The 20,990-nt window shown below is 34.0% G+C and overlaps 2 protein-coding genes across 13 annotated transcripts in view; one reads left to right on the top strand and one right to left on the bottom strand.

The window, feature by feature from the left end:
• The window catches only part of Prpf40a (pre-mRNA processing factor 40A), a 44,324-nt gene extending 25,470 nt beyond the window's left edge, over positions 1 to 18,854 (top strand). For 4 of the 8 annotated variants that reach the window (XM_048426159.3, XM_048426157.3, XM_048426154.3 and 1 more), the window contains 17 exons: positions 125 to 478; positions 2,133 to 2,241; positions 2,683 to 2,747; positions 3,099 to 3,263; positions 3,711 to 3,819; positions 4,414 to 4,564; positions 5,440 to 5,573; positions 6,298 to 6,412; positions 6,585 to 6,676; positions 6,766 to 6,882; positions 7,130 to 7,267; positions 7,651 to 7,746; positions 10,215 to 10,301; positions 10,382 to 10,478; positions 10,583 to 10,644; positions 11,602 to 11,733; positions 12,816 to 18,854. In XM_048426159.3, the coding sequence (XP_048282116.3) occupies positions 125 to 478; positions 2,133 to 2,241; positions 2,683 to 2,747; positions 3,099 to 3,263; positions 3,711 to 3,819; positions 4,414 to 4,564; positions 5,440 to 5,573; positions 6,298 to 6,412; positions 6,585 to 6,676; positions 6,766 to 6,882; positions 7,130 to 7,267; positions 7,651 to 7,746; positions 10,215 to 10,301; positions 10,382 to 10,478; positions 10,583 to 10,644; positions 11,602 to 11,733; positions 12,816 to 12,908 (2,116 nt within the window). In that variant the 3' untranslated portion in view covers positions 12,909 to 18,854. Of the gene's footprint in view, positions 1 to 124; positions 479 to 2,132; positions 2,242 to 2,682; positions 2,748 to 3,098; positions 3,264 to 3,710; positions 3,820 to 4,413; positions 4,565 to 5,439; positions 5,574 to 6,297; positions 6,413 to 6,572; positions 6,677 to 6,765; positions 6,883 to 7,129; positions 7,268 to 7,650; positions 7,747 to 10,214; positions 10,302 to 10,381; positions 10,479 to 10,582; positions 10,645 to 11,601; positions 11,734 to 12,815 lie in introns of all 8 variants that reach the window. The other 4 variants (XM_048426158.3, XM_048426155.3, XM_048426153.3 and 1 more) reach the window with 1 other exon arrangement.
• Positions 18,443 to 20,990, bottom strand: part of Fmnl2 (formin like 2) — a 266,650-nt gene continuing 264,102 nt past the window's right edge. For all 5 annotated transcript variants that reach the window (XM_087899963.1, XM_087899964.1, XM_087899962.1 and 2 more), the window contains one exon: positions 18,443 to 20,375. Coding sequence is in view for 4 of the 5 variants with exons in the window: in XM_087899961.1 (XP_087756087.1) it covers positions 20,266 to 20,375 (110 nt within the window). In the remaining variant the exon portion in view is untranslated. The remainder of the gene's footprint in view (positions 20,376 to 20,990) is intronic.

Here is a 20,990-nt window from a genome sequence, read left to right as displayed (position 1 = left end):
TTAGTGTTATTTTAAGATTGGCTTTAGTTAGTTTTATAGTATTGAAATGACCATTTCTTTCTCTCCCTCCCCACTTCCATACCTTGTATTCACTCTGTTGCTGTTTCTCTATCTTATTGTGTAGCAAGCAAGAAGAATGTACTACAACATCCATAGCCCCAGTTCCTACAACAGAAATTCCTACCACTATGAGCACCATGGCTGCTGCAGAAGCAGCAGCTGCTGTTGTTGCAGCTGCTGCAGCAGCTGCTAATGCCAATACTTCCACCACACCTACTAATACTGTCGGAAGTGTTCCAGTTGCTCCTGAGCCTGAAGTTACTTCCATTGTTGCTACTGTTGTCGATAATGAAAATTCAGTAACTATATCCAATGAAGAACAAGCACAAATTGCTAATACCACGGCTGTTCAAGATCTAAGTGGTGACATGTCCAGTAATGCTGGAGAAGAGCCTTCTAAACAAGAAACTGTAACCGAGTAAGTTTCTAAAAGAGTTCTAAAAGTCAGTGCCTGACTTGTTAATTTATTCAATGAAATAAAAATCAAGGCAAAAATGAAAAAAAATCAGTTTACAAACTTCCAGTATTTTAAATAAAGGCTTGGCGTCAGCTTTGGTTAGTTTGCTCTTTATAGGAATGTGTCTGCTTTCCTTCTCTGATTTATATGCTCTGTCCCCAGTGCTAAAGAAATAGTATAGATTTCTGTTGAGCGCAGATGAGTTTTGGAAGGTGAGAAGCTCTGCCAGATAGAATAGAATCAAACTTCATTTCATTCCTTTTTGGTTATTGGTGGTGTTTGGTTTTAAGTTTATTGTAAATAAATTGAAAAATGCAAACAGCTTTGTTGAAAAATGGTTCGGATAAGAGAAGGCACTTTATAGAGGAGTCACAAAAAGACACTCCTTGTAGCGATTGCAAAACTGCCTTTTTCTACCATATGAGCCAAGACATACAAAAAAGGTAAAAATGGATGAATCTAACCAAACACTCTTATCCAGTTAATACTTAGTCATATTGCCTCCATCTTTTCTCCTGTCAGTGTTCTTTCTCTTCTGTTAATTTCACAAATAGCTGTATAATGTTTTAATACTGAGATAATTAAAGGGAAATGAAATGGTACATTAGGAGGCAATTACGAGTATAGGGCAACATTTTCTTTTACTCTTTTTACCTTAACTATGCATAAATTTTAAGCATTTTGTGTGAGTGTGTACATGTGTACATTTATACACATGTAAATAAGATATTTTCTGTGTCCATAAAGGTCAAATGATATGATGTAAGCTTTGGAAATATTGTCCTACATTCTATTGAACTTTTTGAGCACCAAAATACTCAGATGCTCAAAATGCCTTCTGCAACTTGGTATGATAATTACATGTAATTATTTCAAATCCACACACACACACATACACACACACACATATATATTTGAGTAATTTTTCATGCATAATCTGTTGTGGTTATTTTCCTTATTTTTTATGAATATGGAAGGCAGATTAATTGATTTTTTTCATGGTTTTAAAAGGTTTTGCTCCTAATAAAGATTCCAATATAACTCTTGAACTATAATATTTTAATAATTTTAATTAATTTCTATGTAAAGGACACTTAAAGAATGATATAGTGCATACACTTGACTTGGTGCTTGTGCCGTAGTACATAATCAGCCAGAAAGAAGACATGGAATTATTGCTAATTGCTATATTCTCTTAGTACTATGTTTAAAAAATTAACAAAGCTGAATTTTGCTAATTGATCACTTAGATTGTTCTGTATACCCTTTAGCTTTCTGTGTACATGCAAAAATAACAGGTTTATTAGAGCACTAATATGAAACATGTGAATAAATACAATGAGCCATTTATTAACCTGTAGACTAGTGATAGACTAAGTCAACTTAATGCAGTTCTGTGTTATATTTTGCCTTTATACAGGGTCTTATAACTGACATTGCAAAAAATCCAGCTTTTTGTCCTTTCTTCAGATAGTTGTATTTTCAGGATTCATACAAGAAACTTTCTTCCAAAAATTGGCAAGGTTTAGGTCACAGTCAAACAATTAAATGATTTTCTAAGCAGAAAATAGTTATTGAAATTATGAATAGCATGTTTAAATTTCTCTCTCTCTAGTTTTACTCCTAAAAAAGAAGAGGAAGAGAGCCAACCTGCAAAAAAAACATATACTTGGAATACAAAGGAGGAGGCAAAGCAAGCATTTAAAGAATTATTGAAAGAAAAGGTATTATAGACTTTTTAAACAACACTTAATAATTCCTAATAAATGTTCAAATGTTCATTTTGGTGCCTTTATTTAAAATACTAATCTCTGAACTTTTGTAACTGAAAACAAACTAAATTTGTTGTGTTTTTATTGAAGAATGTTTTTGGAAACTTAACAAGGTATTATTTCACAGTCATATTTTTTGCCTTGATAAATAAGACTTTTATTTAAATTATTGCTTATCTTTTAGTTGGTGGTAATACAAAAAAATACTGTTTCAGTTTCAGTGTGAACTTTCTTTCAGTCAATAACTATAACAAATTTGCTTCATAAAAAATTTAGACAATAAAAAATCTGCAAAGGGAGGTGCTTGATATTTGCAGTGGGTGTTAAACTTGCTATCATATGATACCATTCTTTCTGTAAAATTTTATTTTATTTTTTTTAAATAATTTTCAGCGGGTACCCTCCAATGCTTCATGGGAACAAGCTATGAAAATGATCATTAATGATCCTCGGTACAGGTAATACAGTGACTTTTAAATTCACTTTACATTAATCTTAGGACATTTAAAATTGTGTAAGAGAGTATAACTTTGTAATAAACAGCTGGTGATAGCTATGTAATTAGCATAAATAGAAGCATTTTATGTGTGCTATGGCCTAAAGTCCAAAAGGCTTATCCTACAATTATAGCACCTTGTTCCAAATGAAATTAGAATATTTTAACACTAGAATTTGCTCTTTAGAATAATTTTATATCTGTAATAAATTACAGACACTTTCTTAATATATGAGTCACTTTTTTCTAAAGCACTAACATTTGATTCTCCAGTCTTTGTGTTTATACTTGTATGATATTTTCTATTATTTAGTGCGTTAGCAAAGCTGAGTGAAAAAAAGCAGGCTTTTAATGCCTATAAAGTTCAGACTGAGAAAGAGGAAAAAGAAGAAGCAAGATCAAAATACAAAGAAGCTAAGGAATCTTTTCAGCGTTTTCTAGAAAATCATGAGAAAATGACTTCTACAACCAGATACAAGTAAGGTTTCTAACGATATAGACCCTGTTGTTCCTGCCATACTTCTTGCTAACTCATCCAAAATAGATGCTAATGAAAACAGCTGTGTAAATAAGGAGTGGCAGTTTTGTACCAAAAACTCATTAGCTTACGGACTTAAAGTATTAATTAGGAAATAAACATAGTACATTAATGGTTGCCTGTTTTATAGTCTACAGAAAGTGGTGTTGGGGATAAGGGCTATTTACATTACAAAGCCTTACCTAATGTGAATTGTTCTAAGAGAAAATAGGGGCTTTTGCTCTTTTAATATTTTATTGAGTGTTATAAAGTTTTACTGAGTACTGAATGCATTTGTGAGCTTATAGTGGAGAGAGTGTCCATTAACTGTCTTTTAAAAAAGAGAGAGAGAGATCTAAAATTATAGTGATAAAGTAAGCTAGTAACACTTGATTTCATAATCTTTAGAAAAGCCGAGCAAATGTTTGGGGAGATGGAAGTTTGGAATGCTATATCAGAGCGTGATCGGCTTGAAATCTATGAAGATGTTTTGTTCTTCCTTTCGAAAAAAGAAAAGGTGCGTTTTAAATTACCAATATTTCAACATTCTGAGTAAGATTTTTTTTATTTAAATTAGTAAAAGTTATAACGCCAGTTTGTTTAATTTCTTATGTTGTATATCATATCAACTCATTAGAAGCTATGTTAAGAGATAAAATTACATCATTTTTCCCTCTTAGTCACATATACTAATAAGTGATTAAATCTTGGTGGTACTGATTTATTCCAATATTTATCTCTGTTAAATTGTTTTGCATCTGGTATTGAAGGATACATAGATGAAAGTGCAAGTATCACTAAAAGTTAAGCATAGTTGAATTTCATTGAAAACTTTTCATGTTGTGAATGTACACTGTAGCCCTCATAAATTGTATCTGTACTCTATGCTGATAAGGACATGTGTTTATGGATTGAGGATAGAAAAGCAATACAGGTTTTTGGATTCCAACTTCGAAAAGCAATGAAAAACAGAAGGTAAGGACTCTGCTACACATTTAGAAAGAACAATAAGAAAATGAAGCATGTTACATTTATGTTAGAATATCTTAAGTAATTATAATTCAGATATCTTGTTTGAATGTTAAAGAGATTATTCAAACATTTGTTGTAGGAACAAGCAAAGCAGTTACGAAAGAGAAATTGGGAAGCCTTAAAAAACATACTTGACAATATGGCTAATGTTACATACTCTACTACTTGGTCTGAAGCCCAGCAGTATCTGATGGATAACCCAACGTTTGCAGAGGATGAAGAGTTACAGAGTAAGAACAATGCCTACATGAGGAAAACAGTGAGAAGCAGTACCCCTCAGCGGAATTGCTCTGACTTTTTATGCAGTTGTCAGCTCAGTTTTATACAAAGATTTGTATTTTTGGAAAAAATACTTTATTTTATAATGGGTTGTTTCTAATTGAATTTTGCTTTAGGGAAAAATACTTTTCTAGAGATCCAAGTTACCTTTAACAGATAATTCATGAAATATGTAATAAGTAGCCATTTGTAGATCACTGGTATCTTGTAAACACAGTAAAGCGGCTGCACTTGGGAACTCGACAGTGACTGTGACAGCAATCACACCTCCATAAGACAAATAGCAGCGTGGAGATCGGTGGTGGCTGCAATTTCCTTTGCTTAGCTGTAGAGTGTTAGCAACTACTGATGGCTGCTGGAGAGGGAGGCAGGTTTTTTTCTGAAATATAGCTCCTGAGAAATTGACCACCCTCAAGTGGAAGACCCTCTATCCCAAGACATTGTTCTTGATGGGTTTAAATAAGTGTGGAGAGGTAGGGACCACAAAGTTAGCTGAGTAAGTTTATCTGTGAAGGGGGCGGGGAGATGAATATAATCAGAATACACACAAAACTCTCAGAACTAATAAAAATTTTTATCAATAAAATAATGAAAATCTATTTGGGATTAAGCATAGCATTGTTCTGTAAGTTCATTTTGTCATGTGCATGTGCACTTCCCTTTGTTCTTTGTAGTGTTTGAAGTCTTAAAATTTGTATCATTACAAGATCATGTCTAAGTTCAAATGCAAGTAATTTTGAGCACTGAATTTGAACTTTTTGTAATTAAACTGCTATCTTTGTTGATATTTCAAATTTATTTCTTTTTTATATGAAAAACACTTCAGACATGGATAAAGAAGATGCATTAATATGCTTTGAGGAACATATCCGGGCTTTAGAAAAGGAAGAAGAAGAAGAAAAACAGAAGACTTTATTGAGAGAAAGAAGGCGGCAACGTAAAAATAGGGAATCTTTCCAGGTAATAGAAAAATGCCTTTTCGAGTTTCATTCTATAATATAGTCATTGAATTTCAACGAGGATCAAAACAGCTTTGAGATTCTTGTTTCGTCTTTGTTTTGGACCATATATGTCAAACTCTTGAATTTCTATATTTTAGAAATTGTTCTTGGATATTTGAGGCAAGGAATATAGCAGGCTACAGCAAACATTTTTCAACTTGAACATAAGATTTTAGCTGAGAAAAATAGCATGAGGAAAAAAGATGAATAATGAATATATGATTTTCAAAGAACATGCTATAGTACAGTTTAGAAGTATAACAATTAAGCTCTTATGGAGTTTAAATACTTTGAGGAAAATAATGAATTTTTATGTCTTACTTTTAGATTTATTTTATATATATGAGTATATTTCCTGCATATGTGTATGTACCATGTACTTGCCTGGTGTTCAGCTCCCCTGGGACTGGAGTTAGTAATGATTTTGAGTGTGGATGTTAAAAACAGAACCTAGGTCCTCTGCAAGAGCTGCATCCACCCCTAACCCTTTCTTTGGATGATTTGTTTATGCTCATTGTGATCTAAAAACATTTTTACTCCCATCAAATAGCAAATATTCTTTGTACCTAAAATGTTGGATAACACTAATAGAAGCATTTGTGATATTGTTAACAGGTTTTAACATTTGTTTCTATGTTACATTTCTAATGATTTTTCAAATGTATTTGTTTTCTTTTCTACAGATATTTTTAGATGAATTACATGAGCATGGACAACTGCATTCTATGTCCTCTTGGATGGAACTGTATCCAACTATTAGTTCTGACATTAGATTCACTAATATGCTTGGTCAGCCGGGTGAGATTCTTTTCTTTCCATACCTAAGCTGGTAGTTGGAGTGGAGTGGAGGGTGAGGGGCAGCAGTTGGTAGGGTAGGTGTGTGCCTTATTTTATGTTTGTTTTACAAACAAAAAGTAATTGCAGCTCTTGGTTAGAGCTAGCTTTTTGACTTCTTTAGTTTTTTCATTAGGATCAACTGCACTTGATCTTTTCAAGTTTTATGTTGAAGATCTTAAAGCACGTTATCATGATGAAAAAAAGATAATAAAAGACATTCTTAAGGTAAATAAGACACTTGTTCTTACCTATTTGAAAACATCGATTCATTCCTTGGAGTTTTCTGTTACTTATAATAAGATTTCTGGTTTTAGGATAAAGGATTTGTAGTTGAAGTAAATACTACTTTTGAAGATTTTGTGGCAATAATAAGTTCAACAAAAAGATCGACTACTTTGGATGCAGGAAATATCAAGTTGGCTTTCAATAGTGTAAGTTTGATTATCACACATCTTGATTATTATTCTTCTAAAAATTAAAGTTGTAGGCTAGTGGGATAAGATACTGTGAATGGATATATAAGGTAAAGTCAAACAAAATGATGGCTGTCTTACCTTTTATTGTTATAGGTCAAGTTGAAACATTTATAAATGATACTGCGATACTGCTTTACAGAACAATGAGTATTTGAAACAGGACTTACACTATCATAACTTATTAGATATGATTTTTTGATAGTTACTAGAAAAGGCAGAAGCCCGTGAGCGTGAAAGAGAAAAAGAGGAAGCACGGAAAATGAAAAGAAAAGAGTCTGCTTTTAAGAGTATGCTGAAACAGGCTGCTCCTCCGATAGAGCTGGATGCCGTTTGGGAAGATGTATGTATGCTGTAATTGTCTGTAATGGGGACTGTGCTTTACAGTTGAAATACACTAAAATTATTCATAAACCATACTATATATGTCAAAAATCCTCTGTGATTTGAATTTTAGAGAGGGTTAAAAATTGTTTGAACAACCACCACCACTTGGGGTCAGGGATTCTTTGGGGTAGCACCTACTGTCTTGGGACTCTGTGGGTCAGGACAGGATGGCCTTGATCTCAGAGATCTTCCTGAGTCTGCCTCCAGACACGCACTACCATGACCTGCTAGAATTTTTTTTGAAAGAAAATATACGCACTTTAGGGCTTATCAGAAACATTTTATTCGTGATAAGATTTTCTTGGCATCATATATTCATTCCATGTCATTGCTTTTCAGATCCGAGAGAGATTTGTAAAAGAACCAGCATTTGAGGACATAACTCTAGAATCTGAAAGAAAAAGAATATTTAAAGATTTCATGCATGTACTTGAGGTAATTCTTGGTTTGTTGTGACATAAAAGGTGAAACTTTGAATTTAAAATAGTCAAGTATATTTCTCAACATGCACTACTGCTTTATAATTCTGATCAAGGAGAGTTAATGTTTTTTTTTTGTAGAATTGTTTTAAGTGAAAAATGAGTTTGCATGGGCTATATTAAAGCTAGCATCAGAGATTTGCTGTCTGTTTCATAGCTGTAGAAGTTCAGCCATTTGTCATCAACATAATAAGTTAGTAGCTAATAAAAAGCCTCGGAATATCCCAAAGTTTTCTTGGAAAACAACTAAAATAAAACTGTTTCAGAAGCTATACTCTTATTAGATTAGATGTGTGAACTAAGTTCTCACAAGTCAGTGATGCTAAAAATAAGCCAGCTGTGACAACTTGAAGTAACTTGCAGGAACAGGTTTTCTGGCTGTGCTTTTTGACTCAGTGCTTTCAAAAAGTTCAACATGGAGTTAAGGAGACAATTGAACAGGCAAACTCATTCCCTGCGAGTGTGAGGACTGGAGTTCATATGCCCTAACATGCATAAATGCAGGGAGGATATGGTAGAATGCCTATTATCCCAGTGGTATGGCTGGCTATAATATCAGAATCTTCTGTTTCTGGGTTCCAGTGAGCTATATACCTTGCCTCAGTATAAGGTGGAGAACAATCATTGTGAATTCCACATATGCATGTCTGTTTGCACACACGTGCACCCACACAAACAGAGACCACACACATAGGTATATACCACATACAAATAAACACATTTTTTATAAGTTCACTATGGAGTCAGTTCTAGACAACTAATGACTTTTAAGCCAAAAGATAGCATGCATTTATCGTAGTATTGGTGTGATAGCACATGAGTAATACAATTATTATCTCTTTTTGACTTTGTTCTTAATTAACATCAATGTTAACAAATTGTTCTGTTACCATGAACTCATATGGGCTTCCATACTGATTTCCAACTGCCCCTAGGACTGGTCCTTGTTGGCCTTCAGTTGTTTAAACTACCTTAGACCAATAGCATTTGTATTATATAGGATCCTCACAGAAATGTAGAACCTCAAGCTCAATTCACATAAATCTTGCATCAATTTTAATCATGCCCAGATTCTGAAACATTTGACTGTATTTGGAATTTTGAGATGGTGTGCACTAGAGAGTGTATTACCTATCTTTTCTTAATTCAGGAAACTTCCAGGTGCTGAAGAGATGGTTCGGTGGGTAAGAGTGCTTGCTGTGGAAGTATTAAAAACAGTTTAAATCCCCAGCACCCACTAAAAAAGTCAAGCATGCATGGCTGTGTGTGCCTGTAACCCAAGCACAGGGGATGGCCAAAAGTAAATCTTAGGTGCTTCGCAGCCAGCCACCTTATTCAAAGCAAGGAATTTCTGATACAGTGAGAAACATGTCTTGGGAGAAAAGTTAAAGAAGATGCCTGTGTCCTCATCTGTCCTCTGCATGAGTCCACACCCTCACATTCTCATGCATACATCGCACACAGTTACACACATAGGGTCTTCAGCTGTGTGATTTTGGTGATTATGAACTAGAGCTGATGTAGTGAGGTGGTAAATGAAGCTAAAGATGATATCATAGAAAAGAGCTGAACACGTCCAGATTTTGAGACCAGATAAATTAGGCCTTGAGACAGCATTCAATGAGATAAAGATGGATTCCTTCTTAGTCATATTTTCCATTTCTATTTATTCGACCAAAGGTGGTGTTTTCTGATACATGGATATAAGCATTAGGAATAAGCAGCTTTTGCTGCAGCACCTCTCCTTTCTAAGTAGCCTCATAAGTATTTTATGATTGTGTATGCACATGTGTAAGTCACAATGTGCATTTGGAAGTCAGAAGTTCTCTCCTGCTACCATCAGGGTGCGAGAGCTAAAACGTATGTCTTGGTCTTAGTGGCATGCACCCTCACATACTGAGCCGTTTTGTAACTGTCCCCATGCCCACAATGAGTTGTTCAGTGTTACAAATACAATCTGCAGTTACATAAGTATTTCCTGTCTAAATAAGTAGGAAATGCTTCTCGGGATAAAAGAAAGAGAAATAGGTTTCGTAAATCTCAGCTTAAGGATGCCTGTGAGGTTTTACCTTATATCAGTGCTTAGCTTACTAAACAGCTAATCAAATTAGCCAGCAAAATGCCTAAATGTATTATTAGATCTAATCATTGTGGAAAGAAGTTAAACCTTTCTAGGATATAATACTTTTCCTTACGAACCTTTGACGAAAAGTACCTCATTTTGTAAAATGTTTAAATGTCTAAAATATAGGAAAGCTAATAAGAATAGGACAAACAGTGATTTCTTATATAGTCATTGGGCACCTTGTCCTAACAAGGTGATATTTTCTTCTTAAGATCTCATGTGTTGAACTTGTAACATTTTTGTGTGATTGGCTATGTAAAACAAGTGCAGTTCTTTAAAGTTTTCTTTTGCCACTCTAGCATGAATGCCAACATCATCATTCAAAGAACAAGAAACATTCTAAGAAATCCAAAAAACACCATAGGAAACGCTCCCGTTCACGATCGGTAAGGATATAAATTGACTGTGACATTTTACCAAAGTATTTGTGAGCATTATTATGAATGAATTTATGTGTATTGTTTAGGGATCAGAATCAGATGATGATGACAGCCATTCAAAGAAAAAAAGACAGCGATCAGAGTCCCATTCTGCTTCAGAACATTCTTCTAGTGCTGAGTCTGGTGAGGTTTTTGTTTTGTTTTGTCTTGTTTTTTTTTTTTTAACTAAACCATGACACTTTGATTTCTTCATATTCTTACCTTTTTTTCCTTTCTATGCTCTACAGAGAGAAGTTATAAGAAATCAAAAAAGCATAAGAAGAAAAGCAAAAAGAGGAGACATAAATCTGTAAGACAGTTTCTTAAAATTCCTAGGCTTTGATCTAGAAAGGATTCATAGGGCCTTCTCATAATCTAATTCTGGATAACCATTTAGCTTGGCACACAAGAACAGAATGTATAGGTCTTTTGCCTTAATCTTTCATTAAAATCACAAGCTTCGATTAAAAGACATACACCAGCTGTAGATGTCTACTAGGTTTACACAGGAGTCTTTCAAAAATGTTTGTGCTTGAGTCCTACCACAGGTGTATTCAATTAGATTGATTGTTTTTGTTTTTCCTGCTGCTCACTAACACTTGCCCCAATCTAATACAGAACTTTTTATTTAAGCACTAATGTTTTAAATAACTTGTCTTTTGAATGAAGAATTATGCCCCTGTCAAACTTGTACATGACCTAGTGAGCAGCTTTGTTAGCCTTATACATAGCTTTATACGTAAACCATAGTTAAATTTGCTTGATGGAAAATACACATGAGCTGAGGGTGCAGCTTATTGGGGTCGTTGCTTTGGGGAGTGGGGGTGTGCCTGAATTCTAAAGAATAAGTAATAGTTCCCTGTAGTTACTATGATATAATCTGCTAGTGAGGCTTTTCATTGGTGTTTACCCTACCCGAATGTAATCCTTCCTATGAAAAACACTGCTTCTAACTCTGTCCCATGACAATGGAGAAATTCTATCAAATCTCGGGTTCAAAGTGCGATATGGTGGCACCACCTTAATCCCACCACTCAGAGGCAAATCGAAGCAGATCTCTCTTGAGTTTGAGGACAGCTGGGGCTACACAAAGAAACCCTGTCTGAAAAAGCCTTAAAAACAAATAAAACCCTGGTGTTAACAAATTACATTTTATCTCTCTGAATACACCTAATAAATGTGATATTCTCAAATATTGCCTACATAAATCTATTTTTAACAGAATGTTATTATCAAAATTCTGACACGTTCATTTTTATTTATATAGGATTCTCCAGAATCAGATACTGAACGAGAGAAAGATAAAAAAGATAAAGATCGGGAAAGTGAAAAAGACAGAAGTAGACAGAGATCAGAATCAAAACACAAATCACCTAAGAAAAAGACTGGAAAAGATTCTGTAAGTACTTTGAATTATGTCTTTCCTGTATGTACATAAATGAAAGAGTGATGTCTTGTTTAAAACAGAATCATGTTTAAAGAATAGGCTTTTCGTCTTGGGTCTCCTAACATTGAAGAAAGGATGAAATTCTCTTCACTGCTCCTCATGAGTGACCATCTATTTGAGTCTTTGAGATTTATATTCCTTGAAAAAAAAATTAACAGCACAAAATATTTTTCGCTTTAACTTGGAAAGAAAGAAGTACATTGTGCACTTTGTCTTAGATTTTCAAATTATCAGGAATTCTCTGTGTAGCCCTGGCTATCTTGGATCTCAGAGATCTACTTGCCTCTGCCTGCTGAGTGCTGGGATTGAAGATATGTACAACTGTGCCTTGCCTTCTCCCTGTAAGATTTAGAAGGCTCAAATCAGGGTGCACATTTGTTCATAACTCAATAATTTTCTACAATGTAATTTGATTATACTTTTCATCAAATCTTCCCAGATCTACCCCCATTTTTTTTTAATCTTTTGAATGAATCTGTTATGACCTCCATAAAGAGTTTCTTACTCTCTGTACTTCTTCTGTAGCAGTGGTTCAAACAAAACATCCTAAAGGTGCGCTCCACTTCTCAAAGGTGTATCTCAGAAATGATGCAGTATTAATCTTGTTTATTTAAATCTTTTCTGTTTATTTGTGCATAAGATTGCAAATGTTTACCCAAAATCTCTTTAAAATTATCAAAGAACATACTGCTTTAGGAAGTAAGCATCTGGCTTCCATTAAGTAAGATTGTTTCATATTTAATTGTGTGTAAGGAAAGAAACTAGTATATACAATTTTTCCTTGATTACAAATTTTACCATAAACTGAATTAGTACCATATATTATCCCGGTCTTTGAATTTTTTTCTAATGAGATCCAAGGAATACTTAATAACCCATTGTTGGGCTTTGGGGCAAAGCATCAGTTTTAAAACCCTGTGAAATGTGTTTAAGTGAATGAAACTCCATGTCTACTTTGAAATGTTTGTAGTTAATTTTTTTCTAAATATTTTCAGGGCTAACTCTAACTGTAATTATGATGAATGTCTTTGCAGGGTAACTGGGATACTTCTGGCAGCGAACTGAGTGAAGGGGAATTAGAAAAGCGCAGAAGAACACTTTTGGAGCAACTGGATGATGATCAATAAATTATACCAAATATATGTTTATAGTATGATTTAAAGTCTAATTCAGACCAGGGATTATTTTAAGTTCAATTTACAAAATAACACTGGGTTTTAATTGTGTCACAGCAAAAAAAAAAAAAAAGTGCATTTATGTATTGTTATTGTGGACTTTATAAAAGCAAAGGAAATTGAAAATAACTTGATTCTGTATCAAGAATCATATTTTCCTACGGTCATAACTGTCTTTCTGTGACCCTTTCCTAGGGCACTGCAGGATGGATTAAAAGTGGCAATTTACTGATAGCTGCAGACGTCTCTACTTTGTTCTAAGTCATGAGGTGATTTGATTTACTTTATAGAAGTTGGATTTTGACGATATAATGAACATTTTTTTTGATAATGTGGTACAAAAAAAAGCACCAGCAACCCATGATTAGACTGCTTTTTTGTGCACTACTAAACTGGTTAAAGCCAACGTTATCTTTTATGGTGAGCTCTTAAGAAATAGGTGTTTTTGCTGGAAACTTGGTAGACCTTTACCTGGTGGTGCTAATGAGCACTGCTGTAATAAAGCCACCATTATTTTTTATGAAACATCTGGATACATTTTAAAAAAGGCTATGAGGGCATTATTTTGAGCATCTATTTTGAGGTGATGTTTTAAAATAGCTAACATCAAATCAAATTGTAAATAAATATATTGCCTTAAGGACCTACTAAAGAATGTGCCACCGAACTTTTGAGTGATAGTTGAAATATCCTTGGGGGGGGGAGAAAAATCAATGTTGACTGAAACATTTTCTTTGAATTTTTAATCCAATCTTTCTTTCACCTTTTTTTTAATTCCATTGAGGAGGTTGTAAATTGCCTTCCTTATTCACTGAGAAGTATTGAATCCATGGTACACAGTCTAAACCATTTCTGATTTCAATATTTTTGTACATTTTTATCTATTATTAAACCTTCTCTTATAGTGTGCACTAGTGTTTATTTCTACATGAACTACTCAGCACTAAGGAAATTGTATGATCATTTACAAGATAATAAATTCCCTGAAATTTTGTTTCATCCTTCCCATGGTAGCAATATTACTTTCCTTTTTTAATATTTATGAACATAAATTAGTGCATTTCAGGTCCTTAAATGTGTTTTCATCTATAAATTTCCTATGGAATATTTTAGAAAGGCAATGGTTTAAAGATAGAATACTCTGTATGTGCTAACTTTTGAAGGTTAGTAATGTGATTTATACTATTTTCCTTCAGTGCAGGAGGGTGTTTTTCTATTTGTATATGGTTTTTTGTTTGTTTACGTATAATTTAGCACTTAGTCTTCTCTTTCATCTTAGGTGTTATCTTTGTTCTTTTAATTTTATCTCACTGAGATTGTCTCTTTCAAGCTGAGATTTAGATTAGACAAATCGTTTCGTTACCCTTTAAGTGAGTTGAGAGATCAGTACAACTATTTTTCCATCCTGTCCAGTGTTTTAATTAAATCTAGTGGCCACTCTTAAAAAACTCAGAAAAGGGAGATACTTTGTTTCTAACCTTCTCATTGTCATGTCATTTTCTGTTGTGAAATAAGACATGACTTTGAATAAGATCACTCTTTTTGAGAAAACGTTAAATAATCAAATTTCATGCTTGAGTTTACTCCTTCCTCCATTGTATGTTACTCAGAATACCTAAGTTTGGCAACAGAATTTCCTTGGGATTTAATTTTCAGAGGTCCCAGGTTAGCAGTAGTCAAGATTCTAATGAGTCTGTGCACCTGATGTGGAGGTCAGAGGTAGTCTTTAAATCATGCAAATGATATTGGGAGGTAAACCTGTAATGTTTCACAAGCGAAATTAGAATCTGTAAAACTTGCTTTTAAAGGACAACCTTAAATTTTTGATACATTTGAATAAAAAGCTATTGATGTGTTTTAGCATGTCCTCAAAATAGATTTCTGTAGTTATAATTTCTTCAAATTTTCAGATCCCTATAAAACATTATAAATTACAAAATATCCCTGCAGTTAACCTATGCAAACCAGACATAGCAAAAAAAAAAAAATGAGTATCTTGATTAAACAGATTTTTAAAGTCAGTTCTTGTAAATATCACTGTGAACAGATCAATATCATAACAGAACCCTAATGATTTAAATAGAGGTTTTATATCAGTGTACTGAATTTTTACTGTAGGAAACTGGAAATGTAATATCATTGCTATAAAACATGTAAATCAAGTCTATTCCATTGTCTTCTTTTAATTGTCCCATTAAACAACTTTAGTTGTTAGAAAAACTTAGTGTGAAGGCACTAAATCTTTGGGATATTTTAAATCCAGTAGATCATGTTTCTAAATCTTCAGTTTGGTAGACATGATAATATCTTTGAATACTTGTTCTTCTAGAATTGAATCTGACTTACTCAAATGGGGAAGCATTTGTTTATACATTTCAGTTATGACTAGGACTCTAATGTTGAAACCTTATTTTTTTCTCAGCATCACTATTATTAATTATTATTAATATTATTAATATTGGGCAAAATCATGGTCTCGGATATTTAATATTCTTATTTTCTCCTACTCCATCAGTTTTATGTTGGGAAGATTTGTAAGGGAAGTTAGTATGACCAGTTTAGCATGTCTTCCCAAATGAATTTAAATATGTGACAGAACTATGGATTTCATTTTCTTGCAATGTTAGTATTTTTTTTTCAACATATAAAACTTACTGTGCCTTCTGGTAAGTTTGATAAATGACTAGTCACAATTACTTCATCATTTTGATTTTTCTTAAGTGGGATCTGATGTTGAACAGCTATGAAATGAAAGAGGATGGTCCTAGAGTAAGGCAATCCATTTAGAGTGCTAACAGCAACCAAGTCTGTATGTGGTTTTCTGTGAACTGTGTATAGTCTCAGACTGTAGTGCACTGCTTTCATTCATTTCTATGATTTACTAAGCATTTGTTGATTGTGCCTGCTTTTACTCCATGCTTAAAAGTTGATATATATTCATCAGACATTTAGCATCCAGAAGAGGAAATTTGGATTCACGTTTTATGTAAGCATTCTAATCGGATAATACTTAGGGAAGAGTTATGAAGAATGACTTTAAGATTATAGAATTTTAACAAACTTAAATTTTTAAAGTTTTAAAAACAATCTAGAAATCAAAATAAACTAGACTAATTCCTTAAATATATTTATGTATAATATTAAATATATTTTCTTTTGAGGAATCTCTCAGTACCAGATAGATTTTTAATTGAACGCACCTTTTTCCCCTAGGTTAAAGTATACTTATTTAGAAAAAGGAAAAGAGAAATAATGTGATTTTTTTTTTTCATGGAACTCTGAGAGGCTTATATTTTCTGATGATGACATATGCCAAGCTAACAATGGTTATTCTGTTTAGTTCACCATTTATTCTGATATCACTGGTAGTCACACAAATTCCTTACCTGGGGTATATCTTTTAATTAGGACTGTACCTGGCACATAGTAAGTACTTAACAAATGTGACACATGTACTCTAAAATATTAAAAGGCTTAAACAGGCATCATTGCAGTTAGACCATACAACTCAGAACTGATGCCTCATTCAAAACTTACAAAATAAGCCTAGTGACTATGAATTAGAAAGTGTTCAAAGTTTAATGAGAGCATAAGATGCAAACATTTTAGGGTGTCTATAAAGAGGATGAGTTCTGGCAACATAGCACTCCATTTACAGGAGCTCACTTCAGATTAATAATAAAAGGTGCCACATTCTTTGCTTAGCTATCCTCCATTTTAGCTTGTTTTTCTGCTCTAATTTTCTTAATAAGATGCTATCCTTAACCCTGCTGTACTCACAGCTGCAATTGAGTGGACTGTAATTCAAGGTCATCTTCTGTAATTGATCTTTGACAGTGATTACCCTAGTGCAATTAATGTTTACATTTCAGAGAAACAGGCCAGCCCACAGCCCTGCTCTTCTGTCTGGGGTATGGAGCAGATCACAATCAAGCTAAGCCATTTTTTGATACTATGCTGTGATTGTTACTAGAATATCTATTTGTTACTGATACCTTTTTGTTTGTTTTTTTGGTCCTGACTATTAACATTTTGGGTAGGTGTTAGTCTTCTTGCCTTCCTCTACAACTGAACAGAGGACTTACTCAAAAAGGTGAGTAATTGGGAAAAAGTTTCTCTTTTCTATGTAATCACCAGATTTTTACTTCTGTTTATATATTTTCTTGATGTAAAGAACCTCATAGCTTTAATAGTAGACCTTTTGTAAATAGAAAAATGGCATATTTTATTAAAACTTGGATTTGTGTTGCCGTTTTTCTTTTAAGTCTCCGCCCACAGCAGTTGTTTGCTGTGGGTTGAAGTGCCCACAACTCTTAGTGCAATACTCACTTTATATAAAAAGTTAAACCTTGGGGCTGGAGAGATGGCTCAGAGGTTAAGAGCATTGACTGCTCTTCCGGACGTCCTGAGTTCAATTCCCAGCAACCACACAGTGGCTCACAATCAACTGTAATGAGATCTGGCGCCCTCTTCTGGCCTGCAGGCATGGAGGCTGAACACTGTGTACTTAGTAAATAAATAAATTTTTGAAAAAAAAAAAAAGTTAAACCTTACTCTCCCCAAAAGTCTGTCAACACAACCTCATGCTTGTTCTTTCTTCAAGTCTTATTTTAAATCTTCACGTCGTGAAAATGGATTCCAACAACTTTAAAGAGATGTAAAATGAATCCTATATTTTATATTTGTATATCTAATAAAAAACTAGAGTGAAAGCCAGGTGTGGTGGCCCACACCTTTAATCCCAGCACTCAGGAGGCAGAGCCAGGCAGATCTCCAAGTTTGAGGTCAACGTAGTCTACAAAGCAAATCCCAGGACACCCAGATCTACACAGAGAAACCCTGTCTTGGGGGGTAGACAAGACCAAAAACATTAAGAACAGAATTTTATCATATATTGAATAGACTAGCATTCTAAAAGTATTCATCTGCTATTATAAATTTTGGTAATTCTGCAGAAATTGCCCAATTTTACAAAATGCATCTTGAACACCAAAAGCAGAGTCAGTGACCAGATACTTGGTTACATTTGTGTCCAGTAGAAATTGACTCAAATGGGTCACAGCATTACATTGATTTGTGTGTGTTGTTTCATGAACACTGGGCGAAAGCATACTCAATTCTGAGTTAGTTGGCCTAGCATATGGGCCTTGTTTACATCCCCAACAAAAACCACTAATAACAAAATGCTCTAAATCTAAGTAAATCTGTCTTTGAACTTTACTGCCGTAGTTAAGGTCTGAAAACATTCTAAATGTGTAGAATGGTTAAGATGTTTTAAAAACATAAACAGTATACCACAGTCCTTTGACCACAGCATGTGGGAAACTGAGGCATGAGAGGCTCATGTTCTCAGCCTGGATGTACGTTTTATTAAGTAATAAAGCATATGAGAGGGCAGTTTTTCTATATAAAACAGTTTTTTAAATGATTAAAGTCTATCAAAAAAAGTCAAATACACAATTCAAGGATTACTGCATATGACAGAATAGTAGTGTAAATAGTTTATTTGATCAAATGGCATGAAAAGACCAGAAAAGTAACATGAATTGCTTTCATCAAACATTTCTAATATTGCTAAGAAGCAGGACCATTAATAGACAAAAGAATATGCCAACATTACTGTCCATTTGTGCACTGGGAAATGAGCAATTTTTAAGCAAATGCACACCTTTGGAAAACAGCTGATTTATTTGATGAAATGTCCAATATCCTTATGATAAAAATGAGTGTTGACTCAACAAAAAGACAACAATTTTGGCATGTTCTTTTAAAACTATACATTTATGAATGTGCCGGTGGGTGACAGTTTAAAGGGGTCTGTAAGTAGGCATACTACTGTGAAACGTGGTAGCTGACTCTTAAATTGTCCTTGTAGTTAAATATATATATATATATATATATTTTTTTAAAAAAAACTATAAGTTAAAAGTAACATTCAGATTGTGTAGCATAGGTTGATGAGCATTTTTAAACAATATTTACAATATTACCCAGGGGCTTAGGTAGGAATTAAAGAGAAGTGTAAAAACCATAAAAAACTGCACCAATCTTATAGCAAAATATCTGTACATTTTAAAAGATCATATAACTACACATCCATGAAAAAGGGGACCTTCACCAAGGGGTTCACATGAACACAAGAAATTCAGTGGTTAAATACTATACAATAATTTTTACAATTAATATACTGATGTACCAACAAGGTAAGCCAGAAGCAGAATATGTTTTATGGGAAGTACAAATTTAGCTTCAGTCCAGTCTTTGACTTTGGAATGGATCAAAATGCCTTGCCAGTGAGGAAGTAAAAATAAGTGATTTAACCCTATATTTAAGTTTAAATATAATTTAAACTTAATGTGAATTTTCTACAGTCTAATTGGAAAGTCTCATGTGAGAAATACACAAAGCAATTCAGCCTTGAAAACTCAATACAGCTGTATCAGCATACAGTTGTATTGAGTTTACAAAAGGAAAAAAGAGACCCTTCGATTGTCAGAAGAGAATAAGGCCAGGTTCAAACATTACACTAGCATATGTAATCTCAAATGCTTAGAGCTTGTGGTAAATTCTCCCTGACTAACAAGGCACCAATTTCTATTTTGAGGAATGACCCATAATGGTAATTTTAGTGCTACTTAATAAATACATTTGTGTTACTAAAAGCTGCCTCCAGCTCAAGAACAGTTTCTGCAATTAAGTCTTATACAATATTTATGCTGTTTTGCAGTCATACAAGTGAATGCCATTGTGCATGGTACCCTTGCACAGAAACAACATGAGACAAGACAGACTTCTAGTGACACTGCAGTTGCATCCGGTTTGTACTTTGCTGAGGCCAAATGATAGGACATTATCCTGTGACAGTTTCCTTCTCCCGTGTTACAAGTCCTTAAAAACACATTTGATGAGTATGGCTCGAACACACAATTTCTTAGACTTCTCAGCAAAGGAAGCCCATAGCAGACACATCCCTGTTATTTATAAATTACCAGGAAACCAGGGTGGGTCATAAGGAACAATCACAATAGCAAATAATGAACTTAATATGAAATTTACATTTTGGTTAAAAAACAGTAACATACTGATGTAAAAAGATTTAAGTCAAATTCTATTGCTTTGCTTAATCTGAGCAAGTTATTTCCAATTTTAGGCACTTGTTAACAGGGGTTAAAAGGAAATTCCTATGTGTTTACTAAATCTGAGCCCTTAAGGAAATTTCAGCTGTATTGAAGGCTGCAGCTAAATGGTAGCACATAAAGTTCACGTCGGCAGTTTCATGTACACCCTCTCATGAAGGCTGTTCTCGGGGTCACATTGTTATTTCTGCACCATTAATGGAACGCAGGTTCTGATCATCAAACCGCCGCCTCACACTTCGTCTCACCGCATCGGCTCGTCTGTATGGTTGGTTTCTAAGATCTGTAAAGAAGAAAATGCCAATGAAAGAACAGCAGCCTCAAATATGTCTTAGCAAGACAAAGCCAGTTGGCAGCCAGTCAAAGCAGCTTGAGAAGAGTCAACTAATGGGCCCTTCAGACCCATTGAGCATTCAACCAAAGACATTTGCCTTTAGTTAGTATTTACAATTGAAATAAGATGTAATACTGGTAGGATTCTGAGATTTAGAGATTTTCTATCATGGTCAGTATCTCAGCTGGTTGAAGTGTTTCTCCAATCAGAAGCAACTACTCTCAGTCTTCATGAGGATCTTAAATATCAAGAATGATTGCAGTGACTCTACTGTAAAACTCACAAATCAGATTGGTTTGAATTTGTAGTTTTGACAAGAATACACCAGGAAGAACAGCAGAAACGGGTTCCGTTGTTTGCTTGGTAGCTGAGAACAGTTTTTTATGAATTAAAAATAATCTCACTTCCTTATTAGTCTTTCCTGCCACCTATTATGTTTGTGCTCCAATCAACTGGGAAAATGGGTCCTAGACCTTGTGTATTCCTTGTGTATTGCTAATGCAAGGTAGAATGCTTGACATTTAAAAAGATAGCTATGAATGAGTAAATCAAACTAGCATTGTG

Source organism: Myodes glareolus, chromosome 21 (genome assembly GCF_982192425.1).
Source record: "Myodes glareolus chromosome 21, mMyoGla1.1, whole genome shotgun sequence".
Classification (NCBI taxonomy): Eukaryota; Metazoa; Chordata; class Mammalia; order Rodentia; family Cricetidae; genus Myodes; species Myodes glareolus.
This window is presented reverse-complemented; position numbering and strand designations above follow the sequence as displayed.